Source organism: Octopus bimaculoides, chromosome 11 (assembly GCF_046866305.1).
Source record: "Octopus bimaculoides isolate indiv1 chromosome 11, ASM4686630v1, whole genome shotgun sequence".
Classification (NCBI taxonomy): Eukaryota; Metazoa; Mollusca; class Cephalopoda; order Octopoda; family Octopodidae; genus Octopus; species Octopus bimaculoides.
The window spans coordinates 67,596,960-67,624,834 of record NC_142938.1 but is presented as its reverse complement, the minus strand read 5'-3'; the positions used below and the strand labels follow the sequence as shown (position 1 = coordinate 67,624,834).

The following is a 27,875-nucleotide window of genomic DNA, read 5'->3' as shown; positions in this document are numbered from 1 at the left end:
ATAATAAAAATTGTAAAGCTTATTTCTCATTTAGTTCACTAACATGACTGTTTTAAGAGTTTTGGTATTGTTCAGAATTAACATGCATACAAGTAGACTGTGTCCATTAATAATTATTATTCAGATGATAATGATTAACTTATATCAAAAGATGTAATGACAAAAATAATCATCCTTTCATGTATATACACTCTTATCAGTTGTAAATTTTTCTACTCTTTCAATGCCAGGCCGGCTATAAACAGCCATGTTTTCCCAATGGCTAAAAGTATAAAACTAAACAAACCTGTTTTAAGTCTTGGCAAATAATCGGTTAAGCATTTGGACAATGTTGGAATCTTGATTGGCTGAAAAAACGTTTCTGATTAGAAAAAACTTTCTGATATTCATTTTTTTCTTTTTCCTCCATCCATACTGCATACCCAATTACTTTTTTCTTTTATCTTTTACTTGTTTCGGTCATTGGATTATGTCTATGCTGTGGCATCACCTTGAAGGGTGTAGTTGAATAAATACGTATTCAGTACTTAGTTTGTTGACCTCTTCCTAAACTGCTAAATTACGAGAACATAAATCAATACCAGCTGTCAAGCAGTGGTGATGGTACACGCACGCACACACGCACACACACACACACACACACACGCACACAGTGAGCTTTAACACTGCATGTGTTGTGTTTCACTTTACCTGCACGTTGTGTTGATTCTTCACACCACGAGAGTTACTTCACCCACATGTTTTGTTTTAATAAAAATTGATATTTATCTATTAGAATTTTATTGTAGATATTTTTTATTTTACAAATTCTTCATATATTTTTCATACATATTTTACATGTACTTCATGAAGTTTTCTCCATTTACATTCGTTGCAACGAATGCCTGTCAGTTTAAACACAGATCAGGCCAGAATGAGCCATTCTGTATTTTTATTGAAGATGTAGGACAACATTATTTAATGTGTCCTTCATTTTTAAAATGTTAGAGCATAGTGTGAGGGAGATTTGGCTGTTATTTCTAGCAAATTGAACAGCCACACAGAGATTACCTCATTGGCTCATTTGTTGATGTGTATAAGTAAACAAAAAGTAAAGGAAATGGATCTTCATCTGCTTGTAGGATGATCATTCCAGTTGTATGATCAAATGATACTTGTTTTATCAACCCTCAAAGTCAACCTAGGTGGAATTTGAACTCAAAATGTAGAGCATTTTGCCCACGTGTGGGTGGGGTGGGGGTGGACATTAGAGGGATGATGAGAAGAGATGTCCTCCACCACCACCACCACCACCATCCACACCTGGGCAAAATGCTTTACATTTTGAGTTCAAATTAGTAGTTGCTGAACCAGGATCAAGTGGGACTCCTACTTTCCCTGCAGACCTCCACCTCTTTTGAGTTTCTCTGATCATTTCTGATTCTGAGTGCTCTACTCCAGAGTACACAGTGAGCAACCTTGAGCTAGATATTTCCAAGTAGACTGTTCTAAGTTACACTTTTTCAAGGTTGTCTTGACTGTCTTTGTATCTCCTCTTTGATCCCGCTATGTGATCGAGAGCCAACAGCTGGTTCACCAAAGAAAATTTGTTTAGAGAGTTGGGCATGTGTGCTAATGAAGAGGAAAGTTTTTCACTGTACAGTATATTGGTTGTACAGTTTCTTGAGCAATTTTCTTCTTTATTTTCCTCGTTACATTTTAGTTCAATGCCTATAACTTATCTAGCTTAAATTTAATATATATCTTTACCAGTTGTAACTGAGATTAAATTTTATCGCTCTCATTACATTGGGATCGGTCCTGCAGTCAGTTGATCATATAAACACTATATGTGGTTAGTGTTAAAAGGTGCATCATCTCACCTTGCTTCTTGATGATGGAATATTGGTTTGTCAAAACAATGTTTGAATTGTGGAAAATACTATCATTTTCTTATTTTCAACAATGTGATTATATCTTTAAGGATATTATGTTCTTGAGTGATGATATAATCAGATAAGATACTCAATGATATCTGATCTTTTGCATACATGTTACCTTTCAATAACAAACTTTAAAACGGATGTCTATATTTTGATATGTTATTGATAAATAAAGAATAAAACATAGTGAAGCAGTGTAGCATTGCTGAAGACTGGGTCTTAAGTTTCACATTTGCTATATTTTATTGAAGATGAAAAGAAGGACATAGTAAGAGAGTAAGGTATGAGAAACTAGTTACTCCCTCCCTGGGTTATCCTGTGATATCTTGAATTTTGATAATGTTATTTTTTGAGAAAAGGCATGAGGTAACTCAAAACATATTTTACAAAATGGACTGAAGAAGCTTGATAAGGAATTTAGTGATCTTCCAGTGTCCTTACACATAGTTATGACACATGAAACCTATGCTACAACAAGGCTGCTGCCTAAGTATTGATGACTTTTATACTGGTCCATAACTAGCTGATTATACTTGTCCAGTATTTTACTGAAATGTATGACATTATATCCGAGATGGAAAGGAAATAACTGAATGACTCAAAGAAGAAAAACTGAATAGGGGTGAAATTTGTGCCTTTTGGAGAGGAAAAATGTTAGCCCTAAAATATAAAGAGAAGAGATGTGTGCTTGTTGTCCAGAGCTTGCAGTTCAGCTATGAAGAAAGTAAATATTCAAACAAAAGTTATGAGAAGACCAGAGGCTGTTTGAATTACAACTTAACAATAAGTGGGAGTTGACAAGGTTGAGCCGCTGCTCAACTTTGATTGCCTGAATGGGTTTCTATTGTATGTCATACATTTATTTTTAAAAAATCATAAAATATTAAGTAGAAGAATGTTTTCAAGAATGAAAACAAAAAGCTTTCACGTAACAAAAAAAAAAAAAAAAGGAAAAAAGAATTTTAAATCGATTCAAAATGAAATGCTTTCTGGAATATAATTTGTCTAGGAAGGGGTTAAATGAAATGGCTGAGATAGGAATTGAAACCGCATCACAAACACAGATTTCTGGAAGTCTTTTACTAGTAGAATGTACATATTAGTAGATAAATGTTAAGGAATATTCCATCTAGAAGCTGACTAAAAGAGCTTTATCATTAATAAAATCCTTTCTACTATAGGCACAAGGCCTGAAATTTTTTGGCAAGGGGGCGAGTCTCTTACATTGACCCCAGTGCTCAACTGGTGCTTATTTTATCAACCCTGAAAGGATGAAAGGCAAAGTCAATCTTGGTGGAATTACATCATTATTATTAATGATATTTAAACATTAAACATTGATAGTACAGTATTCTGTTAAATGAAGTAATTATCGTTACTCCCATCCTTCTCATAGCAAGAAACTGACCATTAAACCATGGGTCAGTGCCATTGACCTAGACATTTAACAAGTTTAACAATTCTGAACTTCAACCTCATGCTCAAACAGAAATGTTTGTTTCTGTAATCCATCGGATGTTGATGTTTACAGTTCTACTGTTTCAGGTTTATTTTACCATCTAGAGACTTTTCGCTATGGTGCCAATATCTCTTGTCTGTGATTTACATTTACCTAGACTGTTTTTCTTTTATATCACCTGCCAGATCACTTGTATATCTTCATTTTATCTTTGTAACATGACCCCTCCTCCCCAATGGGATAGAAATACATCAATTTTGTTTGACAAGGCACAAAGCCAATTTTGCAGGAAAGATATTGTTGATGGAATCAACCACACTCAACAAGGGAGCTTCTGTGTAATCATGCAACCTACTAGAAACAGTAGCCTGAATTCTCTCCATTGGTTTTCTACTGTCTTATATTAGATGAAATAGTTCTGTTGACCTAAAACTAGACAATAGCAATATTATTTAATGAAGGGGCTTCTAGGTTGTTGCTCTCTCTGCTAGGAATAACAACCAAATCTTCCTTAGCTCATATTTTACTGACCTCAGTTAGATAATATAGCCCTAATCACGACAAGGTGGGTGTAGCTAGAACAACAACAACCACAGGGTCTGCTGGATTAGTGTTGACATGGGCCAAATATCAACAATTGCTCCTCATTTATTGGCCTTAATGAAACGAAAAACAAAGTTTTATCAGAATTTGATCTCAGAATGTAGGTTGTAGAAATAGCTGTGAGGCAATCATTTAGCCTCCTCTCTATTTAATATACAGTGTTCATTATAATCATTAACATTTGTGTATTTACAATATATGTTATAACATCATCATTGTTACCATTGTCTTAACATCCACTTTTCCATGCTTGCATGGGTTGGGCAGAATTTTTTGAGGTAGAATTTTTTCTACAGCTGGATGCCCTTCTTATCACCAATCCTCACTTATTTCTCCCCATAACCTAACATGTTTTCACAGAAGATTGGAAACAAAGGGTACCACTTGGATGATGGTGATACTGGTTTGCAACTATCACACAAAGTCAAGGCATGGAGACACACACACACATGCTCAGACACACACATACACACATGCTCAGACACACACATGTTCAGACGCACACATGTTCAGACACACACACACACACGCGTGCTTACACACACACAGACTCAGATACACACACATGCGCGCTCAGACACACACACACACTCAGACACATGCTCACACACACATACTCTCTCACACACACAATGAGCTTTTTTTTAGTTTCCATCTTCCAAGTCCATAAGTCTTTGATTGCCCTGGGACTCTAGTGTGAAAGAAAGAAAATTATGCTGGTGATGTGTTTAGATGATGCTTGTGAAAGATGCCAGTTGTGTAAAAAAAAAAGTGGATGGAATCTGTGGCAGTGGGAGACCAAGGAAGACATGGAATGAAGTGGTTAAGGCTGATCTCAAGAGGCTGAGCTTCATGTGGCTTAATGTAGCAAAGTACTGGGCTGATGATGATGATAGAGTGGGTCATGTAATACCTACAGTTAAGCCTCCTTCAGCCATTGTTTGTATATCTCCCTTTCTTTGTTACTCCCACTTCTACCATTCACCTCCTTACGTATTTATGTGCCTTCCTACTGTCATTATATCCTTCTCCCATCATATCACTTATCTAATGAGAGATATAATATTGCATTGGCTTTGTCTCTCCTTTGGCATTAACCCTTCGTTATTGCTAGTTTTTGCTCCTTTTTCCAATCACTCATTGACAGCCATCACTCCCATTCCCTTACCATGCATTCATCTTTATTGCTATCCACTGCTCCCTCTTACATTCTTTTCACTCATTATTGACATCCATCAGTCTCTTTTCCCCTCTCTCTTTTCTACCTCACCTCTCTCCCTCTCTCACACTCCTCTTCTAGCACACTCTCTTTCTCTTTTTTTTACTACTCTCTCTCTCTCTCTCTCTCTCTCACTCCCTCACCACACTTTCTCCTATCATTTTCGTGATCTTTTAGTACTTCCTCATATCACTTTCTTGTCATCCTATTACACTGCTCATGCTGTTTTTAATCAATCTCCTTACAATCATCATATAGTTGTCTCACTCAATTCTTTCACATTCTCTTCTGTCACCATCTGGCTCCTGACTGCCACTCTCATTCTTTTCAATTACTCTTTCTCTTCTATTACTCTCGTTCTAACTCTCTTCTACCTGTTTAAAATGAAACAATACTTTTGTATTGGTGAATGAATGAACAAATGGAAACAACATAGGGTAGGCAGGAGTCTTTTAGTCCTGCTGGGGAACAAAAAAAAAAAAAAAAAAAAGCGTTTCTAAGTCTGGTGCAGTGATAAAATGCACTCAGTACTATCTATAAAGTAACTGTCAAATGAATGGAAACAATGAAAGGTAGAGAGGTCTTGAGTTTTACCAGGAACATGACAGTCGCCATTTCTGGTACTCAGTAAAATGATTGGTGATAGGAATGTCTTTCATACAAATAAACCGTGCCAAAAATGTTATGTATGAGTGAGATATGGTCCTAATTTGTCTTGGAGAGCAGTAACTTCAAATGAGAACTTATTTGGTTTGTGATGACACATCCAGCCCATGGCAGCATTGTAAAATGGACGTAAAATGATGATATCTGTCTGACCATCTCTGTTTCTCCTTTTCTCTCTTTGATGCCATTGTTGTCATTACTACTTCTCTCTTGATATGATTATATATATATATATATATATATATATATATATATTCAGAGAATTATGCATTTGAAGTAAGCAACTTTAATTCCTCATAATGATTGCTATTTCTGGTCAGTGTATCATTAAATATAAGCATTACAAATATCTGAAGTAGATCTGGAAAAAAAAGGAAAAAAAAACTGACACAAGCTTTTTCAAATTATTTGTATCCCTACCCAGATTATGTCTGCATCATATATAATTTATTCTCTCATTCCATATCTAGAACTCTCTCTCTTTCTCACTCATATACACACTGAGTTATTGTATACACATAGACCTATACAATTGTCATATTAGGATAATTATTTTCTTTCTATATAAATTTGTCAGATTAAGAGGGTCAGAAACCATGTTCTTTGCAGGTCCTTTTGAACTAGTAAATTTATTGTGGCTAATACCCAACCTTAGTTTTGGTAGGCGAGTGTAGATGGAGAAGGACCTCATGTACTAAATACTCTGTTAACAGCAAAAGCAACTTCAGTTTCCTTTTATGACTGGTGGCACACAGACTGTTGCTGGTTTAAATTTCTAGTGGCAGTGAAATTTCCTTACTCCTCATTTAATGTCTATTTTCCATGCTGGCATAGGTTGGATGGTTTGATAGAATCTGATGAGCCACAGGGCTGCATCAAGCTCCAATGTTGGCTTTGGCATGGTTTCTATGGCTGGATGGTTTTTCTAAAGTCTACCACTATACTGTGTGTACTAGGTGCATTTTTTTTTTGTGCTACAAGCACTAGTGAGGTCATCAAATAATTTGCAGGACAGAAGAACAGAAAAAAAGCTACATTGCCTAAGTGTGGAGAAGAGAGGAGGTGGTGGCTAAAGTATGATACTGTCACTTGGCTGGACATTGAGTGTTGGGCACCAGTAGAGTCTGCTCTGTTACAACCATTTGCTCAAGGTCTCAAATCAGAGGATAACTGCCCTTTCTTCCACCAATCTTCAATATTCTGACTGAAATGGGTGATGTCCAATGCTCTTCCCCTTCTTGCTAATAACACAAAACAAAAAAAGGTGGTGGGAGGTGTTCTGTTTTAGTAGATAAAAACCTTTATTTTTATAGAAATTTAATCTCTTGTGCTTATTTAATTACCAGAGAATGGAAATGGTGATGAATTTTACAGCTTTACAAAGTATTAGATATAATAATCCTTTCTACTATAGGCACAAGGCCTGGATTTTTGTGGGGAGGGGGACAATCGATCACATTGATTCCAGTACTTGACTGCTACTTAATTTATGAACTCCGAAAGGATGAAGGGCAGAGTTGACCTCAGTGAAATTTGAACTCAGAATGTAGCAGTAGATCAAATACTGCTAAGCATTTCGCCTGACGTGCTAACAATCCTGCCACCTCACCACCTTAATAACAACAATAGTTATAATAATGCTTTCAAATTTTGGCACAAAACTAGCAGATTCAGAGGAGGGGCTTAATTGATTAAATCATCCACAGTGTTCAACTGGTAGTTATTTTATCAACCCCAAAAGAATGAACGGTAAAGTTGAATTTTGTGGAATTGGGATGGAATGCTTAGTAGCATTTTGTCCAGCTTGCTCACAATTCTGCCAGCTTGCCTTACTACTACTACTACTACTACTACTACTTATTATTATTATTATTATTATTATTAATAATAATATTATTAATAATAATAATATTATTAATAATAATATTAATAATAATATTATTAATAATAATAATAATATTATTAATAATAATAATAATATTATTAATAATAATAATATTATTATTATTATTATTGCCCTGATGCAGTACCAGGCACTAGCTCTCATGGCTTCTGATTGGAAGTGTTATCATGTCCATCCTTTTGTCTTGGTATAAAAGATAAACTACAGCAAATATTTTGCTCAATATCACAGATTTGCTTATCATTTGTTTGACCGTAACCAGTTGAGCATGTCCTTTGTTGAAGAGGGGTTAGTCCATTAAAATACATTGATTTTTTTTATCAAGCTTGGAAGGTTGAAAGGTAATGTTGACCTTGGTGGGATTTGAACTCAGAATGTAAGGGGCTATAATTAAATACTGCAAGGCATTTTATCTGACACTATCTATTCCAGCCAATATGTAATAATTGACTATGGCAAGATTGGATCTGGTTGGTTTTAAACTCAGTATATAAAGCAATATATCTAAATATCTAGTGCTCTCCCTCTTATCTTTTTTTTAAGTAGTAGTAGTAGTAGTTCTTTCTAATTTTGGCACAAAGCCAGCAAGGGAAGTGGGCAAGTTGATTGACCCCAAAAGGATGAAAGGCAAACTTGGCCTCAGTGAGTTTTGAGCTCAGAATGTAAAGAGAATTGCTGCTAACCATTTTGTCTGACATGCTAATATTTCTGCCTGCTCACTGCTTTGATAATAAAAATATTAATTACAATAAATAAATAATTAAAAATATTGTTTCTGTAATTGGGTGTATGTAATTATTTTTTTTTTAATATTGATTTCCTTATTTATCGATAATATTCATTTCTCTAATTAATAATAAAATATTAATATATAAATTTCTAATTCAAAAAGATTCAAAATATTGTTGCAGTCAAAGAAATCAATATTTATTTTATTTTTTATTTTCAATATTTAAATGCCTATTTTTATTTTTAGGTTACATTGGAGAAAGTATTAGGATTAACCATTAGTTCAACGGCAGGATTGACATGTGACCCAAATACTGGAGCTATTGCCTACCCTGCAGGGTAAGTAGGGCAGCTTTGCTTGTGCTGCATTTTTTTAATAATTTACTTTCTTTATCATAAGTGTCGACATGGTTGTGTGATTAACAAGCTTCGTTTCAATCATATGTTTTTGGGTTCAGTCCTGCTGCACAGCACCTTGGGCAAGAGTCTTCTACTGTAGCCCTGGGTCAACCAATACTGTATGGAAGCCTGACGTTTGTTTGTTTGTGTGTGTGTGCATTGTGTATGTATATGATTATAACACATAATTGTTAGTCTGACAGAATATATACACTCTTTTACTCATTTACTTGTTTCAGTCATTTGACTGCGGCCATGCTGGAGTATCGCCTTTAGTCAAAGAAATCGACCCCAGGTCTTATTCTTTGTAAGCCTAGTACTTATTCTATCAGTCTCTTTTGCCAAACCGCTAAGTTATGGGGATGTAAACGCACCAGTATCGGTTGTCAAGCAATGTTGGGGACAAACACAAACACGCAAACATATACACACACATATATATGTACATACATATATACGACGGGCTTCTTTCAGTTTCCGTCTACCAAATCCACTTACAAGGCCTGAGGCTATAGTAGAAGACACTTGCTCAAGGTGCCACGCAGTGGGAATGAACCCGGAACCATGTGGTTGGTAAGCAAGCTACTTACCACACAGCCACTGTGTGTGTGTTTGTGTGTATATATTAGCTCCCATGCCAGTGGCACAGAAAAAGCACTATTTGAGCATGGTCAATGTCAGTACTGCCTGACTGCCCCCCCCCCCCCCCGTGCTGGTGGCACATAAAAAGCACCCACTACACTCTTGGAATGGTTGGCGTTAGGAAGGGCATCCAGCGCTGTAAAAATCTTACCAGATCAGATTGGAGTCTGGTGCACCCTCCTGGCTTGCCAGTCCTCAGTGAAACCGTCCAACCCATGCCAGCATGAAAAGCAGACGTTAAATGATGATGATATATGTGTCTGTGTGTGTGTTTGTCTCCACGACCACCTCCCATATTGTCTGACAACCAGTGTTGGTTTCTGTCTCCTGTAACTTAGCAATTCAGCCAAAGAGACCAATAGAATAAACACCTGACTTTCACATCACACCATACTGTGTTACAGTCCACCGTATGAGCCAACAAAGAGCCTATATGTGGTTGCCTGATTTGTTAGAGGTAGCAGCCTAATCTCCCACTAATTTCATTCTGTCATCTTGTATATGAAGCAGCAATAGAACACAAGCGATGATGTAGTCCTAGGTACACCCTCCTTTCAAGACCTGTCGGGAATGCCTTAGATCATTTATTTGCTTGATGAGAGTTGACCTACTTCTAAACAACAACAACTACACCACTACTACACTGTGCTACAATGCACCACAGCATTTCAGTTTACTCCTTTGTGCCTGTTTGAATGTGAGCAGTATGAAAGTCCTTCAGTGCAGACTTACAGCTGAGTGCTTCCACTCTGATACTCTCGTAGTGTATTGTATCGGTAGCTGGATCCTTGGTGGGCATTGATAGACTTTCTGTTGACTGTATAGATGAATAAAGGAGTGTATATATATTTAATAGAGCAATGAACTAAATAGTTTATGCATATTTCTTTTTCTTTTCTTTTTTGTATGAATAGTTGTTTGTGTATGTTTTTATGGATTGTGTTTCTGCTCTTTTGTGTGTATGTGTGCGCATGGAATGGAATAACTGTATAAACCAACAGATAAATATATAGATAAATGGCCAATACGACCTCTGAAACAAAACCTAGCACACTTTCAAACCTACCCTTTGTCAAGCTTCAGTAAATGCAACCCACATCATATTTACAGGTTATATTTACTAATGTGGGTCATTTCTTGTCTACTTTTTCGACATGAATCATTATGAAGGCACATACTTTCACTTTTGTCTTTGCACAAGTGGGCACATACATTGACATACTTCTTTGCATGCGCAGGCACATACATAGTCACATGTCTCTACGTGTGCTGGCACATACATAGACACATTTCTTTGCATATGTGTCTTTTACTATAGCTCTGAGCTGACCAATGTCTTTGTAAATGAATTTGGTTGACAGAAACTGTGTGGAAGCCTGTTGTGCATAAGTGTATATTTGTGTGTGTGTGTGTGTGTGTGTGTGTGTGTGTGTGTGTGTGTGTATTTGTCCCTACTGCTTGACACCTGTGTTGATTTGATTATGTCCTTGTAACTTAGTAACTTGGCAATAAAGACTGATAGAATAACTACCAGAATTTTAAAAAAGTAAATAAATACTGGGGTCAGTTTGTTAGATGAAAACCCTTCAAGATGATGTCCCAGCATGGGGCACTGCTTTAAAAGATTTCACTATTGTCTTGTTCCAGGTCAACTCTGACTGAGCAGACCTGTTATCAAAGTTGTTGCTGCTGGAATCTTCCTATCTTTCTAGGAGCATGTTCAGGATTGCATTGTCAAGTGTGTCCTATCTTTAAGACACTCTTGTTTCATGCTCACATGACCATACTTACCTGGTTATATGACTTATATCCACCTTCCTGTAACTCTTCTTTGCCATCATCTTCTTTCTTTTCCAATTGTAGTCATATATATCTTCTTAGTGGAAGACACCTATTTCTGTTTCCCTATCATACTTCAGTCATGACCTACCATAAAGTCACCTCTCTCCACTCAGTTTAGGGATGGTCTTGTCTTGCAAGTTGCTCGGTGACCTTAATAGTGCCAGTGCCACATAAAAGCACCCAGTGCACTCTATAAAGTTGTTGACATTAGGAAGGGCATCCAGCCATAGAAACATGCTAAAGCAGATGTTGGAGTTTTCCATTGCCAGGATGGAAAACACATTAAATGATGATTGGGTATGATTTTACTGGTGAAGGTGCATGGCTTAGGGGTTAGGGAATTCAGCTCACAATTGTAAGGTCATGAGTTTGATTCCCAGTGGTATGTTGTATCCTTGAGCAAGATCCTTTATTTCACATTGCTGCAGATCACACAGCTGGCAAGAATGAATAGCATCTGTATTTCAAAGGGCTGGCCTGTCACATTCTGTCATGTTGGATCTCTCTGAGAACTACATCAAGGGTGTGTGTGTCAGCCCCTTACACACTAATTTCATGAGCAAGTTGTTTCATTGACCAAATCAACTGGAACTCTTGTTGTCATGACCGACAGAGTGCAAATTTATAGTTTTGCTGCTATTTCTAGCTTATAGGCTCACTTGTTGACTTGTCTATTGTGTCTGTGGGTATTGTATATCAGTTAGCATGTTTGAATATAACACTATCACTTCTGTTTTACTTCTGTGCTACAGTAGTAAAGGAGGGTGTCTTGCTGTGAAAACACTTAGATGCAAGGACTGAGATTTACAAAATAAACACACACCCATCCTTGCACTGCACTTCAGTGACTTGGTATGGGACAAAGCAGTTTGAAATAGCAACCTTTATTATTTTTGTTTTAGGTTAATAATTTATTATGATTTAGTATTAATTGTAGCTAAATTAGTAGAGATAAACTGTTTACTTTATGAAAAGCTAAAATCTTTCCTCCTGTTCTCACTTCCTCTTCCATTCTTCTGAAGTTGAAATAAGTACTTGGTGTTTAACCCTGGGTCTGCTCTGATTGACCAGTGCTATGATCAAAGGCCTGCCAAGCCATGACCATTGCAACTTTTGGTTTCCTGAAGGAAGTTTGAACAAGGACCACATTATTCAATGTGTACCCCACCCAGCACCGTTAAAGTTTGATTTGAGGGAAATCCAGTTGCTATTTCTTATTTCTTTACTGCCCACAAGGGGCTACACACAGAGGAGACAAACAAGGACAGACAAACGGATAAAGTCGATTATTTCAACTCCAGTGTGTAACTGGTACTTATTTAATTGATCCCGAAAGGATGAAAGGCAAAGTTAACCTCGGCAGAATGAAAGTGTAATATTGTTGGTTTTAATCATTCTTAGTATTGTTAGGTATCTTTATTTATTTATTTATTTTTTTTTTATCAGACCATAGAAAGGTGAATGGCAAATTTTGGGTTTAGTGAAATTTGAAATCAGAATGTATTGGAAACAAGACATTTTAGCTTCTTATGTTTCTTCTTTAACACATAACAACAACAGCAGCAACAACAACAATATATCCTGTCAGTAGGAACATTGGTCTACAGATCAAAAGAATGATAGGTTGCAGATAGAAAAGCTGCGTAAGATAAAAAAAAAGCTGCGTAAGATAAAAAACAATGTGAGGTAACTGTGTGTTCTTGGGGCATAAATGCTAAAGGAAGTGCGGTCTAGGGGATGCAAACACACACACACACACACACACACACACACACACACACACACATATGATGTGTGTGTTTACTTGCATACAGATAGGTGTGTGAATGTGAGTATATATGTATTTGTGTGTGAAGAGGGAATATTAAATTGTGATAGAAGAAGAGAGGGGATGGTGAGAGAAGAGGCTGTTTCAAAGGGACCAGGCAAGCTGGGGCTGCATTTTAAAAGGAGGGGTTTCAGTGCCATCACTGGAGGGTGCTGCTGTACATCTTTAGCTCTGTAAAGCCGGATGTAGTTTAGAAGGCTAAATGTAACTGATGCATGTATTGCATATTTCATTAGTTGTAAAACAACTGAGAAAAAATGTGTTTTAGTGGCAGGGGTCGGCTAGATTGCATTTTTTTTTTTTTTTGGTGAGGTTAATAAAGCTAATTTATGTATTGGATTAAATAATGTAGTTTTGATTGTGGGGCGGGTGGGAAGGAAGAGACTGAGGCTTTGTTTTTGAATCTATTGATGTCGACAAGAGTATAGCATTGTAAAACTGATGCAAAGATAACTTGAGTTTCATAAAACTTTAGTAGTTATAGAGGTACAGCCTTTTGAATAGATCAAGGAGCAAATTCCAATGTATTCCAAGTGTGACAATTTTCATCCCCTACTCCCACTTTTTTTAAAGGTTCATATGTGACTACATTATCTAATGGATGTTAAGGTGGCGAGCTGGCAGGATCGTTAGCATGCTGGGCAAAATGCTTAAGCAATATTTCATCTGTCTTCATGTTCTGAGTTCAAATTCTGCCGGGGTCAACTTCGCCTTTCATCCTTTCGGGCTCGATAAATTAAGTACCAGTGAAACACTGGGGTCGATGTAATCAACTGGTCCCCTCCCCCAAATTCCAGGCCTTGTGCCTATAGTAGAAAGAATTATCTAATGGATGTAAGATGGTGAGCCGAGAGAATTGTTAGCTATCAAGCTGCTTAGCAGTTTTGCTTGCAGCTCTTCATAGACTGAGTTCAAATGCTGCCTAGGTCAATTTTTCTTCTATCCTTTCAGGGTCAGTAAACTAAGTACCAGTTAAGCACTGGGGTCAATGTAATCGACTGACACCAGCCCCTAAAACATTGTTAGCCTTGTGCTGCTATTTCTCTTTAATGTTGAATGAAGATATAAAAGGTTCCTTCACTAGATAGGTAGCATAGTACAATGTCCATACTAAAGTTTGCATTCGAGCCTGTGTACTTAAATATCGGTCATTATCCATGATTGAATATGATACATTTAACTGCAATTGAACATCTCAATGTTTTGGGTTCAAATCTTGCTCGTTCTTCTTAGTTTTCATAAAGCAACTTTCAACATAGTATTTATTATCACTGCAGCTTTCGTACTGTATTTCATCATCATCATCATCATCATCATCGTTTAACGTCCACTTTCCATGCTAGCATGGGTTGGACGATTTGACTGAGGACTGGTGAAACCAGATGGCTGCACCAGGCTCCAATCTGACCTGGCAGAGTTTCTACAGCTGGATGCCCTTCCTAATGCCAACCACTCCGAGAGTGTAGTGGGTGCTTTTACATGCCACTGGCATGAAGGCCAGTCAGGCGGTACTGGCAACGGCCACGCTCAAAATGGTGTATTTTACGTGCCACCTGCACAGGAGCCAGTCCAGAGGCACTGGCAACGATCTCGCTCGAATGACTTTTCACGTGCCAGGAACGCGAAGCTGCGGCACAAGTGCCAGGAAGGCGACGCTGGTGACGATCATGCTCAAATGGTGGTGCCATTGCAGACGCTGAAACTTTAATCAAGCATGTGATTACAACTTGTCTTACAAGTCTTCTGAAACAGCAGCACCCCAGAAAAGTAGTGATGTGGTGGGTTGGGAGGGGATCTTCACCAGTGGATAATAAGTGCAAAAAGTTCACAAAGTGCATTTAATTATTTTGCCTTGTGGTAGAGAAATCTAAAGTTTCAGGTAGGATCTGTCTTTGGAGAAACAAAACTCTGTTACTACCACCACCATGATGATGGCAGCAACACCACCACCACCACCAGCAGCAGCAGCAGCAGCAGCGGCGGCAGCAGCAACAACTACATTTGTTCTGTTTTAGTTTTCATATTTATATGTAACTGACACTGATGATATTCAGTGCAATGTTCCTAATGTTGGGTTTGTTGATAAACACAAAATGTTGATAATACACGATATGAGCCACAGAGCAGCACCTGGCAGACCAGCTTACAAGCGAGCTCTTTACTTATTGTTCTTCTCCTCTCCCTCGTTTTCTTTCTCCCTCTCTGGATGCACACACGTTCAGTAAATTTGAAATGAAATCAATATTAATCTAGCTCTATCATCTGGAAATCCTGCTGGTTCTGTATATTATTTCAGGATTGAATATATTTTTAAAGTTGTATAAAGTGAACTTTGCATTTTCCTACTAGTGTTAAAGCAATTATGATTTTAGCAGTATTCTACCTAATAAATGATCATCCATGTGGACTCAGTTGATTGATAAGATAAAGCTATACATTTTCAATGTATATATATTTATAGTAAGAGGTGCAAATATGAGTTTTTTTTTGTTTTTGCTTTGTTAATGTTGGTTAACCTCAGGTCAACTGTAATCCAACAAATCTATGATAAAGATATTACAGCTGTTGCTTTGCATTTTTTTTTTTTGTTTGCCTTAATGTGTTTACCTTGGTGTATTAGTTTTATTCTTACCTATAGTGTATCTACGATTAGGCAATCCAATTTGTGGTTCCTTTTTTTTAAGATAGTAAGGTGTTATTTAAAGGATATCTAACTGCTATTTCTGGCATGTATTGCTACATAAACTTCCCTGTTGGCTCGTTTAAGTAAAAGCTCCTCTTAGTTTTCATTGAGCTGTTAACATTTCAGTGTTTAAATCATCCTCAAAAGCATCATCATTTAACGTCTGTTTTCCATGCTGGCATGGGTTGGGCAGTTTGTTGTTGTTGGCACTCCGTCGCTTACGATGTCGAGCGTTACAGTTGATCTGATCAACGGAACAGCCTGCTCGTGAAATTAACGTGCAAGTGGCTGAGCACTCCACAGACGCGTGTATCCTTAACGTAGTTCTTGGGGATGTTCAGCGTGACACAGTGTAACAAGGCTGACCCTTTGAATTACAGGCACAACAGAAACAGGAAGTAAGAGTGAGAGAAAGTTGTGAAAGAGTACAGAAAGGTTTGCCACCATCCCCTGCCGGAGCCTCGTGGAGCTTTAGGTGTTTTCGCTCAATAAACACTCAACGCCCGGTCTGGGAATCGAAACCGCGATCCTATGACCGCGAGTCCGCTGTCCTAACCACTGGGCCATTGCGCCTCCACGTGGGTTGGGCAGTTTAATAGGTGTACATCTGTCTGTCAGTGTGCGTGTGTGTGTATCACCCGGCATATAACCATCTCTTTCAATATATTGTTATCTGCACAGCCTGTTTTTCTGTTGTTTTACTCCACTCCAGTTTATGGCAGGTACATCTTCACATATTTTGTAACCCTTTTTGTATGACTTGTTTTGTATGTAATGGCAGATTTCTGAGAAAATTGGACAAAAGGACTTGTATTTTTTTTTTATTCTTTGTTTTAGATTAAAATTCTGCTGTGGTCATCTTTGTCTTTCAACCATCTTGGGTGGTAGGGAGGGGTGATAATGCTAAATAAGTATTGGAATGAGTCAATATAATAGACTGATCTTTTCTCTTAAACCTTGAGCTGTTGTGCTTATCTGTGTAAAGCAGCAAGCTGGCAATTATTGCCACATTGGTAAAATGCTTAGCAACATTTCTTTCAGCTCTTTATGTCCTGAGTTCAAATGCAACTGAAGTTAGCTTTGCCTTTCAACCTTTCGGGTTTGATGAAATAAGTACCAGTTGAGCAGTGGGGTCGATGTAATCAACTTCCCTCTCCCTTCAAAATTGTTGGTACATGGCCAGCAAAAATTTAGAACGGAAAAGAAATTAGAAACTAAAAAAAAAAATAAAAAAAAAATTTATTGTTTATTGGGTAATTGGGTGGTGGGTTGATAAAATTGTTGACATCAGACAAAAATACTTTGTTGTATTTATTTTGGCTCTTTACATTCTGAGCTCAAAATCCCATTGAGGTCAACATCCCAAAGTCAGAAAACAGCATAGCTCCCATGACTTTCGGAAACATTTTTTCACACTCAGAGTTGCTGAAGCATGGAACAAACTTCCTGCATCAGTTGTTAGTTGCCAAGACATTGCATCCTTTAAAACCTCCATGCTTCCTGAAATTCGCCAACACTACACCTGATATCCACCCCTCCATATGCATGCACACATGTACATCATGACTCATACTGTCCTAACTTTTGTATATAATTCTATGTACTGTACATGCACCTTTGATGAGTTGTAGTGCACCAGAGCACAATACAAAATAATTTCATTATTATTATTATTATTATTATTATTATTATTATTATTATTGAGTGAGAGAGCAGTGCATGCCATCAAAGTGACACTGGGGTAAAATATACAAAGCCCAATATACCCATCATGACTACCCGTCTGATAAGGGTACACCAGGCACATGCATCACAACCATATGTGCGTTATTATTATTATTTATTCTTTCCTGGTTGATAAAATAAGGTACCAGTCAAATACTGAGGACTGATGGCATTGACTAACCTCCTCTTCTCAAAACTGCTGGGCTTCTGCCTAAATTCGAAACAATGTTTTTATCTTACTATTTTAACTCCCTAGTGTTTTTCTGCATAACGTGCTGCTTATATTAAAATAATATTTTTCGTAGAAATACACTAAACTGGAGATTTTTATATCAAGTTTTATCATAGTTACTTTGCTATCAACAAGTGCTAGTATGTACCAGTATAGGTGCTTATGCATGGAAGCACACAAATATGCGTAAATGTGTGTGTGTGTGTATTGCATAGTGAGGAACTTATTTTGAGTTAAGTTTTTAAGCACCAGGTTGCTGTATGGTGTAGAATATCTCACTTGATGGGTGGATAGGTTCTTTTTAACTTTGGTTGCCTTACTAACTAGAGGGAAAGGTAATATTTTACATGGAAAGTCTAAAATATGTTGTTTTCTGGGATTATGGCATACTTTGCACCAACTTAGTGTTATCATCAAGTCCAAAATGTCTGGATGGTTCTGTGTGGTTATAGCAAATGGTTCAGCACTATAATCAAATCCATGGTTCTTTTCTTTATGTCTCACCATAGATACAAGCATCAAACAATGGCTGAGCAGTTGGTCTCTCTTGTTGATTTTGATGAGAGAAAGAGAGGGGGTACATCATATTTATTCAAAACTATTTATTTGTAGTTTCTCTTTCCTGAACTCCAGGCAACTGATGTGATATTCAAAGCTTGCTTCACACTCCAATAGCAAACTCATCAAACATAACGACCCTTCTTACATATTGTTATGTATTCTTAGACAATATTACATTACTTTATGTTCTTTAGCCTTCCTAGTGAAAATCACTTAGAAATTATTTCAATTTTAGTTAGTTAATATTAGGAAGGGTACATCTGTTCATATAAAAATTCAAATTTGCTGAATTGGCAAACTCTTACTATTTGTCTGCATGCATACACGTGTGTGTGTTGGAGTGGGGCATGGATTTACTCAAACAAAAAGCTACCAACTTACGAGTGAGGGTAAGTGATGAGACAATGTGACATTCACGTCTTTCTTGGTGATTATGGCATTAGTGGAACATGTGAAGGACAATTTGTTTCAACTGGCAATTTATCTAAATTGGGTCACACACTTAGTGTTTGCTGCTTTACAGTATGTGTATGTATATACATATATATATATATATATATGTATATACAGAGAGAGAGAGAAATTATTTTGGTTGACTTTTTGCCGAGCATTTCACTATGAAAACAAATTTCCACCAGTGTCTTTTTCCATTCTAGAAAAATAGCTTCAGAAGTCCTTCCTTAACCCGTAATTCCCATACTGCTATTACAAACACTAAGGTCTCTGTGGTTCACAGTGAGTGTTAGCAATTGTTGGGTAATGTCAAAGGTTATCTAAATAGCTGTTAGCAGACTAGACATAGTAGCAGACAATATAAACTATACTTTCATTAATTATCTGTTTGCTAAAAGACCCAGTTTGGCTGCTGCTGCCAGTATGCATATCTTCATATCAAGACTTCAGAATGAGAGCTTAAATTTTATACACTTGAATAACCCTTTTGCGATGAGATTTCTAATGAAATACTCTTGTCTTCGGGTTTCAATTAATTTTGAAATTAATCAACAATTTGGAGACATTTAGTAAAATAACCAGTTTCTTACTAAGTATTTGGGAATATAACTTAATGAATTATGACTAATAAATACCCTCTCTCAAATTTGCTGGTCTTGTGCTTAAATCAGAAACCATGTACAAGTGGAACACTGGGGTTGATGTAATCGAGTTACCCCCACTGCTGTACTTGCTGGCCTTGTGCTAAAATCTGAAACGATTATTACCATTATGAAGGTGGCGAGCTGACAGAATCATTAGCATGCTGGGCAAAATGCTTAACAACATTTTGTCTGTCTTTACATTCTGAGTTCAAATTCCATCGAGGTCCACTTTGCCCTTCATCCTTTCAGGGTTGATTAATAAGTACCAGTTGAGCACTGGAGTTGATGTAATTGACTTACCCCTTCCCCAGATTGCTGGCATTGTGTCAAAACTTGAAATCAGTATTATTTTCATTATTAACTTATTAATAAATTATTTTCATTTATTTATTCATTATTATATTTATTTATTAATCATTATATTTGTTTATTGTTCTTCCAGCTGTGTTATCACCATCTTCTATCCACGTCGCAACAAGCAATCTCACATTTTCAATGCTTCCAAGAAAACCATTACTGCAGTTGCTTTTTCTGGAGATGGCAAACATCTTGTTAGTGGAGAGGTGAGTAACTAACTGTTTCTGTCCCCCCCCCCTCTCTCTCTCTCTCTCTCTCTCTCTCTTTTCTCTGTGATATGTATGAGTGCTGTGTGATGCTATTGTAAGTTCTATTACATGCAAAATCTGATTATCTTAAAAAATAATCTCCCTGTTCTCAAAATTAACCGTTATATCTATTTTTTTGTTACTTTCCTCTTGAGTACCACAGAAAGTAGATGGGATCTCATCTGATGTCTCATATTCTTTGACTCATTCCTAAAAGCCTAAATCTCACCTACTTAGCATTGCCAAACTTCCAGAAACCTACTCTTATTTTCCATCTTAATAGTAACTTGTGTCGTATGATAAAACCTTATCACTTTAGATAATCAACCACTTTCTTTCCAGGTAAAGAAAAGAAAGAAAAAAAATTGTAAGGAGAATTATTCTCATTATTATTGTGATTACATTTCAAGTATTCTAGCACCCTATCCAAACTAAAACTTACGAAGTTTGTAGTCTCCAAGTAATTCTCAGTCCATGCCAAAACCATTTACAAAAGGAAAAAAAAATTCAACTTGAAATGACTTGTATATTCATTCCAATTATGTTTTTGTCTCCACACCTATGTGTTTAGATTTAAATGGTTATGTCTTCATTAGACAGATGGATGAAGATAAAGACTCACTCAAGATTTTAAAAAAATATTTAGTTTCTAATGGTTTGTAATAAATTATAGATTCTATCTGTGATGCTGAGTTTTTGTGTTTTTTGATAGTCTGGTTACAGAATGTCACTAGACTTTTGTACTTAAAAACTGTTATTTTTATCATTGTTACTGCTGCCCAGCTAGGCATCGCTCTTTTATAATCTTGATATCATCAGTCTCCTCATGTTATATCTTATCGTTCCAATCTTGCACATTATCAATCTTTCAGTGAATACATTTAACAAGGAACTTAAAACTGCTCTCTAAGATTGAAGAGCAAGCTAGATTAATATTTTTTTCAATTTTTCATAGCCACACTTTTTTTTGGTTTAATGTTCTTTTGACAAAGTTACGAGTGATTCATTATAATTATGAACATAACAATTTTTTAAATGCTAGTATACTTGGCAGTACATTTGTCGGGTATTTTTTTTTTTTTACCTTTCATGTTAATTAGATTACTATCAACATTTGTATATTTTTGTAGCAGCAAGTCTATTGCAGAGATAAAAATTTAGATTACTTAATTACATTATTCCAGGCGGGAGTCTTACCTATTAAGATGGGGGGAAAAAAAACCCCAACCAAAAACAAAAAAAAACTGTAGAAATAAAATAAAAACTTGCTATATAGTTATTGTTGAAGAATGTGTAAAATTTCTTGCACATTACTCACTTTTATTCATGTTGATGGTTATTGTCTTTCTAAATATTTTTTTCACCTATCTTATTTTTTCCTTTTGCTGGCTTGATTTGAATCAAGATTTTCATAATCACTTTAACAAAATTTATTTTTTGTCCATGTAAAAATTACATGCATGTACAACAACATCTTAGCTTTTCTATCATGTTAGTCTGGGTTACATAAATATGCACAACATATATTAGATTAAGTATGTATAACATATTTCTACATATGTATCATGTTTGTAAGTTAGATAAAATGTTTGCAGTGATATATTGCTGTGTCTATGACATGTTAGTGTGGAGTTTAGCTAAGTGTACACAACATATTACTGTATCTGTATTGTGAAAGTATGGGTTAGATAAATATGCTGTAACATATTACTGTGTCCTTGTCATGTTAGTGTTAGTTTCCTTTATCTTTTACTAGTTTCAATCATTAGACTGTGGCCAAGCTGGGGTGCCAGTACTTACCCCCCCCCCCCCCTCCCCATCGTTTAATGTCTGATACTTATTCCATCAGTCTCTTTTATTGTATTACTCAGTTATGGACGTGTGAACTAACCAACACTGGTTGTCAAGCAGTGGAGGGATAAGCACAGTGACACACACACACACACATTTACACGCATGCACACGAACACACACACATACACAAAGTAATTCTCGAATGCAAGACTTCCATCTTCTAAGGGTCTTTACCTGATTTTCTAAGCTGTGTTCACAATCAACCTGCGTTCAAGAATTCCTTTATTTTCTATAGAGTACTGACTCACTCAGTGCTTCTAAGTATGTTTGCAATATCTATCTATCTGTCTGCCTACCCACAGCTATCTTGCATATGGACAGCTGTGTAATGAAGTGCTGATCTCTCGGTCTCTAACTGTGGAGGGAATCTGTGGAAGAGGTAGACCCAGGAAGACATGGGATGAGGTAGTGAAGCATGATCTTCGAATGTTGGGCCTCACAGAGGTGATGACAGTTGACCAAGACCTTTGACGATATGCTGTGCTTGAGATGACTTGTCAAATCAAGTGAAATTGTAGTTGTAGTCATTGGAGGTGTCATGCAAATGGCACTCGTGAAATAATGATTGTGACTGTTGCCGGTCGCATGATCTATGAATGGTGGGTGTGACAGAGGCGATGACAAGAGACCGAGACTGTTTGCCATATGCTGTGCTGAGAAGACTTGTTAAGCCAAGTGAAACTGTAGTTGTGGCAGTTGATGGTTAAGCCAAGTGAAACCGTAGTCATGGCCGTTGCCAATGTCATGTAAATGGCACCTGTGCTGGTGGCACATAGAAAGCATCCATTACTCTTGAAGTGGTTGGCATTAGGAAGGGTATCTGGCCATAGAAATTATGCCAAATCAAACTGGAACCTGGTGCAGCTCTCCAGCTTACCAGTTCCAGTTAAGCCATCTAACCCATGCCAGCATGGAGAGCAGATGTTAAATGATGATGATGCTCATCATTATCATCATCGTTTAACGTCCGCCTTCCATATATATATATATATATATATATATATATATATACATACATATATACATGACTGGCTTCTACACAGTTTCCACCTACCTAATTCACTTGCAAGGCATTGGTTGGCCTGGGCTATAGCAGTCTTCTACTTACACAAAGTGTTGCTCGGCATGGAGAATGGCCATTAAATGATGACAATGAAGAATTATGTATCTTCAGACTTGGGTATAAAGGTCCATGATTTCTGATGCCTGTAGGTAAGGCACTAGGAGAGAGAGAGAGATAGAGGGGAACTGTCAGTGTATGGTGTGGAAAAGAGATTATCTTAAGTTTTGGACTGGGTTGTATGTCTTAGAGAAATAAGGTCAGGCATGGTAGATGCAGAAGGTCAGTTTTTGATGATGATCAACAAAAATAATAACCAGAATTTAAGGTGAGGAGTGGTCTTTGTCAGCAAACAGCATTTACATAAAAAGAGGTAGTAAACTGTATTGGTTTGCCACATGATAAAGGAGTAGGTGTGGTTGTATGGTAAGAAGCTTGCTTCCCAACCACATGGTTTCAGGTTCAGTTCCACTGCATGTTTGTCTACCCACCACTGCTTGACAACTGGTGTTGGTGTGTTTGTGTCCCTGTAACTTAGCAGTTTGGCAAAAGAGACTAATGGAATAAGGAATGTGACCTTAGAACCAAGGGAGCGACAGCCTGAAAATGTTTGGGAACCACTGCCCTAGAACATTCTGTAACTGTAACTGCATGGTTGTACTCTTTTACAACTATTAAATATCAAGGCAAGGAGACAGTAACACATACACATGATAGGCTTCATTCAGTTTCCATCTACCAAATCCACTCACAAGGCTTTGGTTGGCCTGAGGCTATAGTGGAAGACACTTGCAGAGAATGTAAAATAAAAATAAATCGGACCAACTATAAAACAAAGATGACATTATTAAAGTTAGACAACTATAAAAGAAACCATCCACTTCATTGAATTTCATAAACTGCTTCAGAATGACCTTGAAGCATAATTATTTAACCGTTTTGATGGAGCACCGCCTTAAGTCGAGCAAATCGACTCCAGGACTTAGTCTATGTAAGCCTAATACTTATTCTATCAGACTCTTTTGCCGAACTGCTAAGTTGCAGGGACACACCACACTCGGCTGTCAAGCGATGCTGGGAGAACAGACATAAACATATACACATATATACATATATACGACGGGCTTCATTCAGTTTCCGTCTACCAAATCCATTCACAAGGCTTTGGTCAGCACGAGGCTATAGTAGAAGACAGCTGCCCAAGGTGCCACACAGTGGGAATGAACCTGGAACCATGTGGTTGGTAAGCAAGCTACTTACCACACAGCTACTCCTGCACCTTAATTATTTTCAAAATTAATTGAAATGAAAGCAATGTATTTTGATAGAAATATGGTAATGAAATGGTTAAAGAAATGTAAAATGAGAAGTAGCACTGTTGTGTTGGATGTATTCTGAAGTGTAGCAGCATTATACAAGAACATATTGGGAGTCAGTGACGTAAACTTTTTAATATTGCAGTTTGCAGTTATGTAGAGATAGCTACCAGTAGATTGTTGAACAATGTTGGCCAACTATTCAACATTCATACACACACACACACCACTGCCGTCACTACCACTACCACCAAAGTTGCTGTTGCTCTAAGAATAGAGTTGACACATTGGATTCTTTTTATGCATGACTTCTTTTTGGAATGAACGTTTCTTTCCTAATCTTTTTTCACTTCAACTCCCTCTGATCAGTCTTCTTTCTTTTCTGTTTTTTCTCGGTGTGTTGTTCTCTGTGTCTATATCTGGGTTGTTGTTATTTTCTTCCTCTCTTGTACGAGTGTGTGTGTTCTTGCTTGGAGATAACAAGATATAGAGATTAAACATTCCTCACATGAAAAAGGGATGTATTCTTAGGTTTGTGTGCGTTTTGGGGGGTTTCTGTTATGTAGTTATACCTTGAAAAGTACATGGCTCAACATAAAACATAATTATGATTCTTCAAGTTTGATAGGATTATTGAGAATATTTGGTTGCAGAACCATTTCTTCATGTTTTTAAGTGTTAAAAGGTTCTATAAATTTGAGAGATTTTGAATAAAAATGTTGCAGCAGGTGTGTTTTTTTTTAATCATGTAACTATCTTTAACCTAAGGCATCCTGCTAGCTGAGCCAGTCTTTGATTCATTTTACTGTTACCGTTTGTACCTGAACAAGGAAGGAATTGTAGTAGCTCACAACTTGGGTAACTGGACAAATCCCATCCTATCAGCTGCAGAAACTATGCTAAACATTAAATATCTTACCAACCTGTGTCCTCACTGTATTTGGCTTCTAGCTCAGGTGAGGAAGTAATTTACACCTGTTGTTAGTGTAGGTTTCTCATCAATGGATAATGTAATCTTAGATACCTTATGTCTAAAAATAAAACTTGATGGTTACAGCTGTTATGAATTTGATCATTAGATCTTAGGGCTGAACAATAACAACAAGTAATCATTGTCATCATTGTTTTAACATGCACTTTTCCATGCCGGTATGGGTCGGACAGAATTTGTTGAGGCAAATTTTCTATGAGTGGATGCCCTTCCTGTTGTCAACCATCACCTGTTTTCCAAGTAAAGCAATATTTCCCCATGGCCAGACATGTTTCCACAAAAAATTGGAAGTGAAGGATACTGTTTGTATGATGGTTGTACTCTTTTACAACTATTAAATATCAAGGCAAGGAGACAGTAACACATACACATGATAAGTTTCATTCAGTTTCCATCTACCAAATCCACTCACAAGGCTTTGGTTGACCTGAGGCTATAGTGGAAGAGACTTGCCCAAAGTGTCACACTATGAGACTCAACCAGGAACCATGTGGTTGGGCAGCAAACATCGTTACCACACAGCCATGCCTGTCATCATTTGCAATGGCTGAGACTCCTTGTATATCTGATATCAGCAGTGTGGTCTGTATGGAGTATAAATAGTCAGAATTTAGAGTTTAATAGACCATCATATGTGGGAGATAGGAAGGGAGTTGAAGGAGGCACCTCCTGAAGTATTTGATACGGGTTTTAGGGAGAGAGACATGTGAAACGTTCATGCAGAGAGAAAGGTAGAATGAGTAGGTGTGTGGGTAGTAGTGGAGTACAGCCTGTTGTTACAGTTCTTATTGATCTCACACTCGTACTTCTGATAGTTTACACCAGCAGTTAATCCTAACTACAACATATCTTAGAAGCCACACTAACCTGCCATGACCTGCTTCACTATAAACTGTGCTATAAAATAGATTCTTAGACCTCAGTGGTCTACAATTAGGCAGGATTAACTTAGTTGTTGTTGCTTATAGTAAACTGCCTCAGGCAATGTGTGTGTGTATGATGCAAAGGAATTATTTGTAGAGAACAGTCTTCTGTTTTTCCTTCAATAGAATGCTGGTCTGTTATCTACTGCTTGTAGCAATTCTCTCTCAGCTTCTTTTCTTAGCATCCCTATTCTTGATGTTTGTTGTTATTAGAATGTTGACTGAAGGAAAAATGTATTAGCATGTAATTATGGTTGCACTTCACATATATAGTATTATGAATTGAAAAACTAAGCAGCTGAGATTATCCAAGCAATTAACAAATGAAAAATAAGTACCAGTTAAATACTAAGGAGCAGTGTGACTGATTTTTTTTCCTCTCACAATATTTGCCATCCAAAATCTATGCCAAAAATTATTACTTTTGTTGTGATTACTAGCATGATAATAATTAAGAATGATTAGTATTTGCTTGGTAGATTTGGTTAAGTTGCAGATATAATACCTTGGGGTATTTAGTTATGTCCTGAGTTGTGCTTGATCTTTCAGTGTTTGAAGGTTGATGAAATAAAATACAAGTCAAATGCTGGAGTCAATATAATAGAGTATACCCTCTCCAAATTTGTGGCATTGGGCCTCAGTTGAAAATCATCATTTAACATACATGTTCCATGCTGATATGGGTCGGATGGTTTGACAGGATCCAATGTGTCCAAAGACTGCATCAAGTTCCAGTGTCTGTTTTGGCATGGTTTTTATGGATGGATGTCCTTCCTAACACCAACCACTTTACAGTTGGACTGGGTGTTTTTGTTTTTTTTTCCTATACCACTTGCACTATTGAGGTCACTATGCAGTTCATGGGATCATTGCTATTTCCACTTGATTTATTGTAATGGCTGAAGCAGTAGAGAAATGGATTAAGGGCTTGACGAAAACTTAACTTCTTTTTTTAAATTGTATTTTCTGAATTCAAATCCCTCAGTGGATACCAGTTACCGCTGTACCATAATTGCTGTTTTTAGTCTACTGCACAGCATCTTGTACAAATGTCTTGAGAAAATACCATGTGAGTGAAAGTGAAAGTTGGTAAATGGGCACTGTAAAGTTTGATATAGTTGTGTATAACTGCTGTATGTGGTTTTATTTGGATTAATCCAGAGCCTTTGATAGGGTTGACCATCAGTACTTGGTGGCAGCCCTCAGTAATTCAGAATGTACAATATGATTGGTTAGCTTATTCGTTGTTGGTTGACAGTATTGCAGAAACAGTAACATAACCAACTCTGCTGTTCCGAGGCTGTTTCCAGAAGCAAGTGCTCAGCCTTCAATACACTTACCACTTCTCCACTTATGGATATGCCACAAAGGAAAGATTCATCAGTACATTTTCAGTTTCCTAGCACCCCTTGCTCTCCACCGTTTCAGTGTACAAAAATCTGTTCTATCTCTTACTCTCAAACACACCACTATAGTATACACACCAGTGAAAATTACACTATAAACACACACACATGCACACATTCTCTCTCTCTTTTTTTTCTTAAGTGTTCTACCCCCATACACCAGTATTACAACAACCTCTACTCCTCTAAACATCCAGTGCTTCCATATCT

General features: G+C 37.1%; 1 protein-coding gene across 50 annotated transcripts in view; it reads left to right on the top strand.

Moving 5' to 3' along the window:
• The window catches only part of LOC106882850 (uncharacterized), a 187,340-nt gene that overhangs the window by 31,636 nt on the left and 127,829 nt on the right, over window positions 1–27,875 (top strand). For all 50 annotated transcript variants that reach the window (XM_089360293.1, XM_089360290.1, XM_089360275.1 and 47 more), the window contains exons 2-3: window positions 8,749–8,840; window positions 19,953–20,073. In XM_089360293.1, coding sequence (XP_089216419.1) covers window positions 8,749–8,840; window positions 19,953–20,073 — 213 coding nt within the window. The remainder of the gene's footprint in view (window positions 1–8,748; window positions 8,841–19,952; window positions 20,074–27,875) is intronic.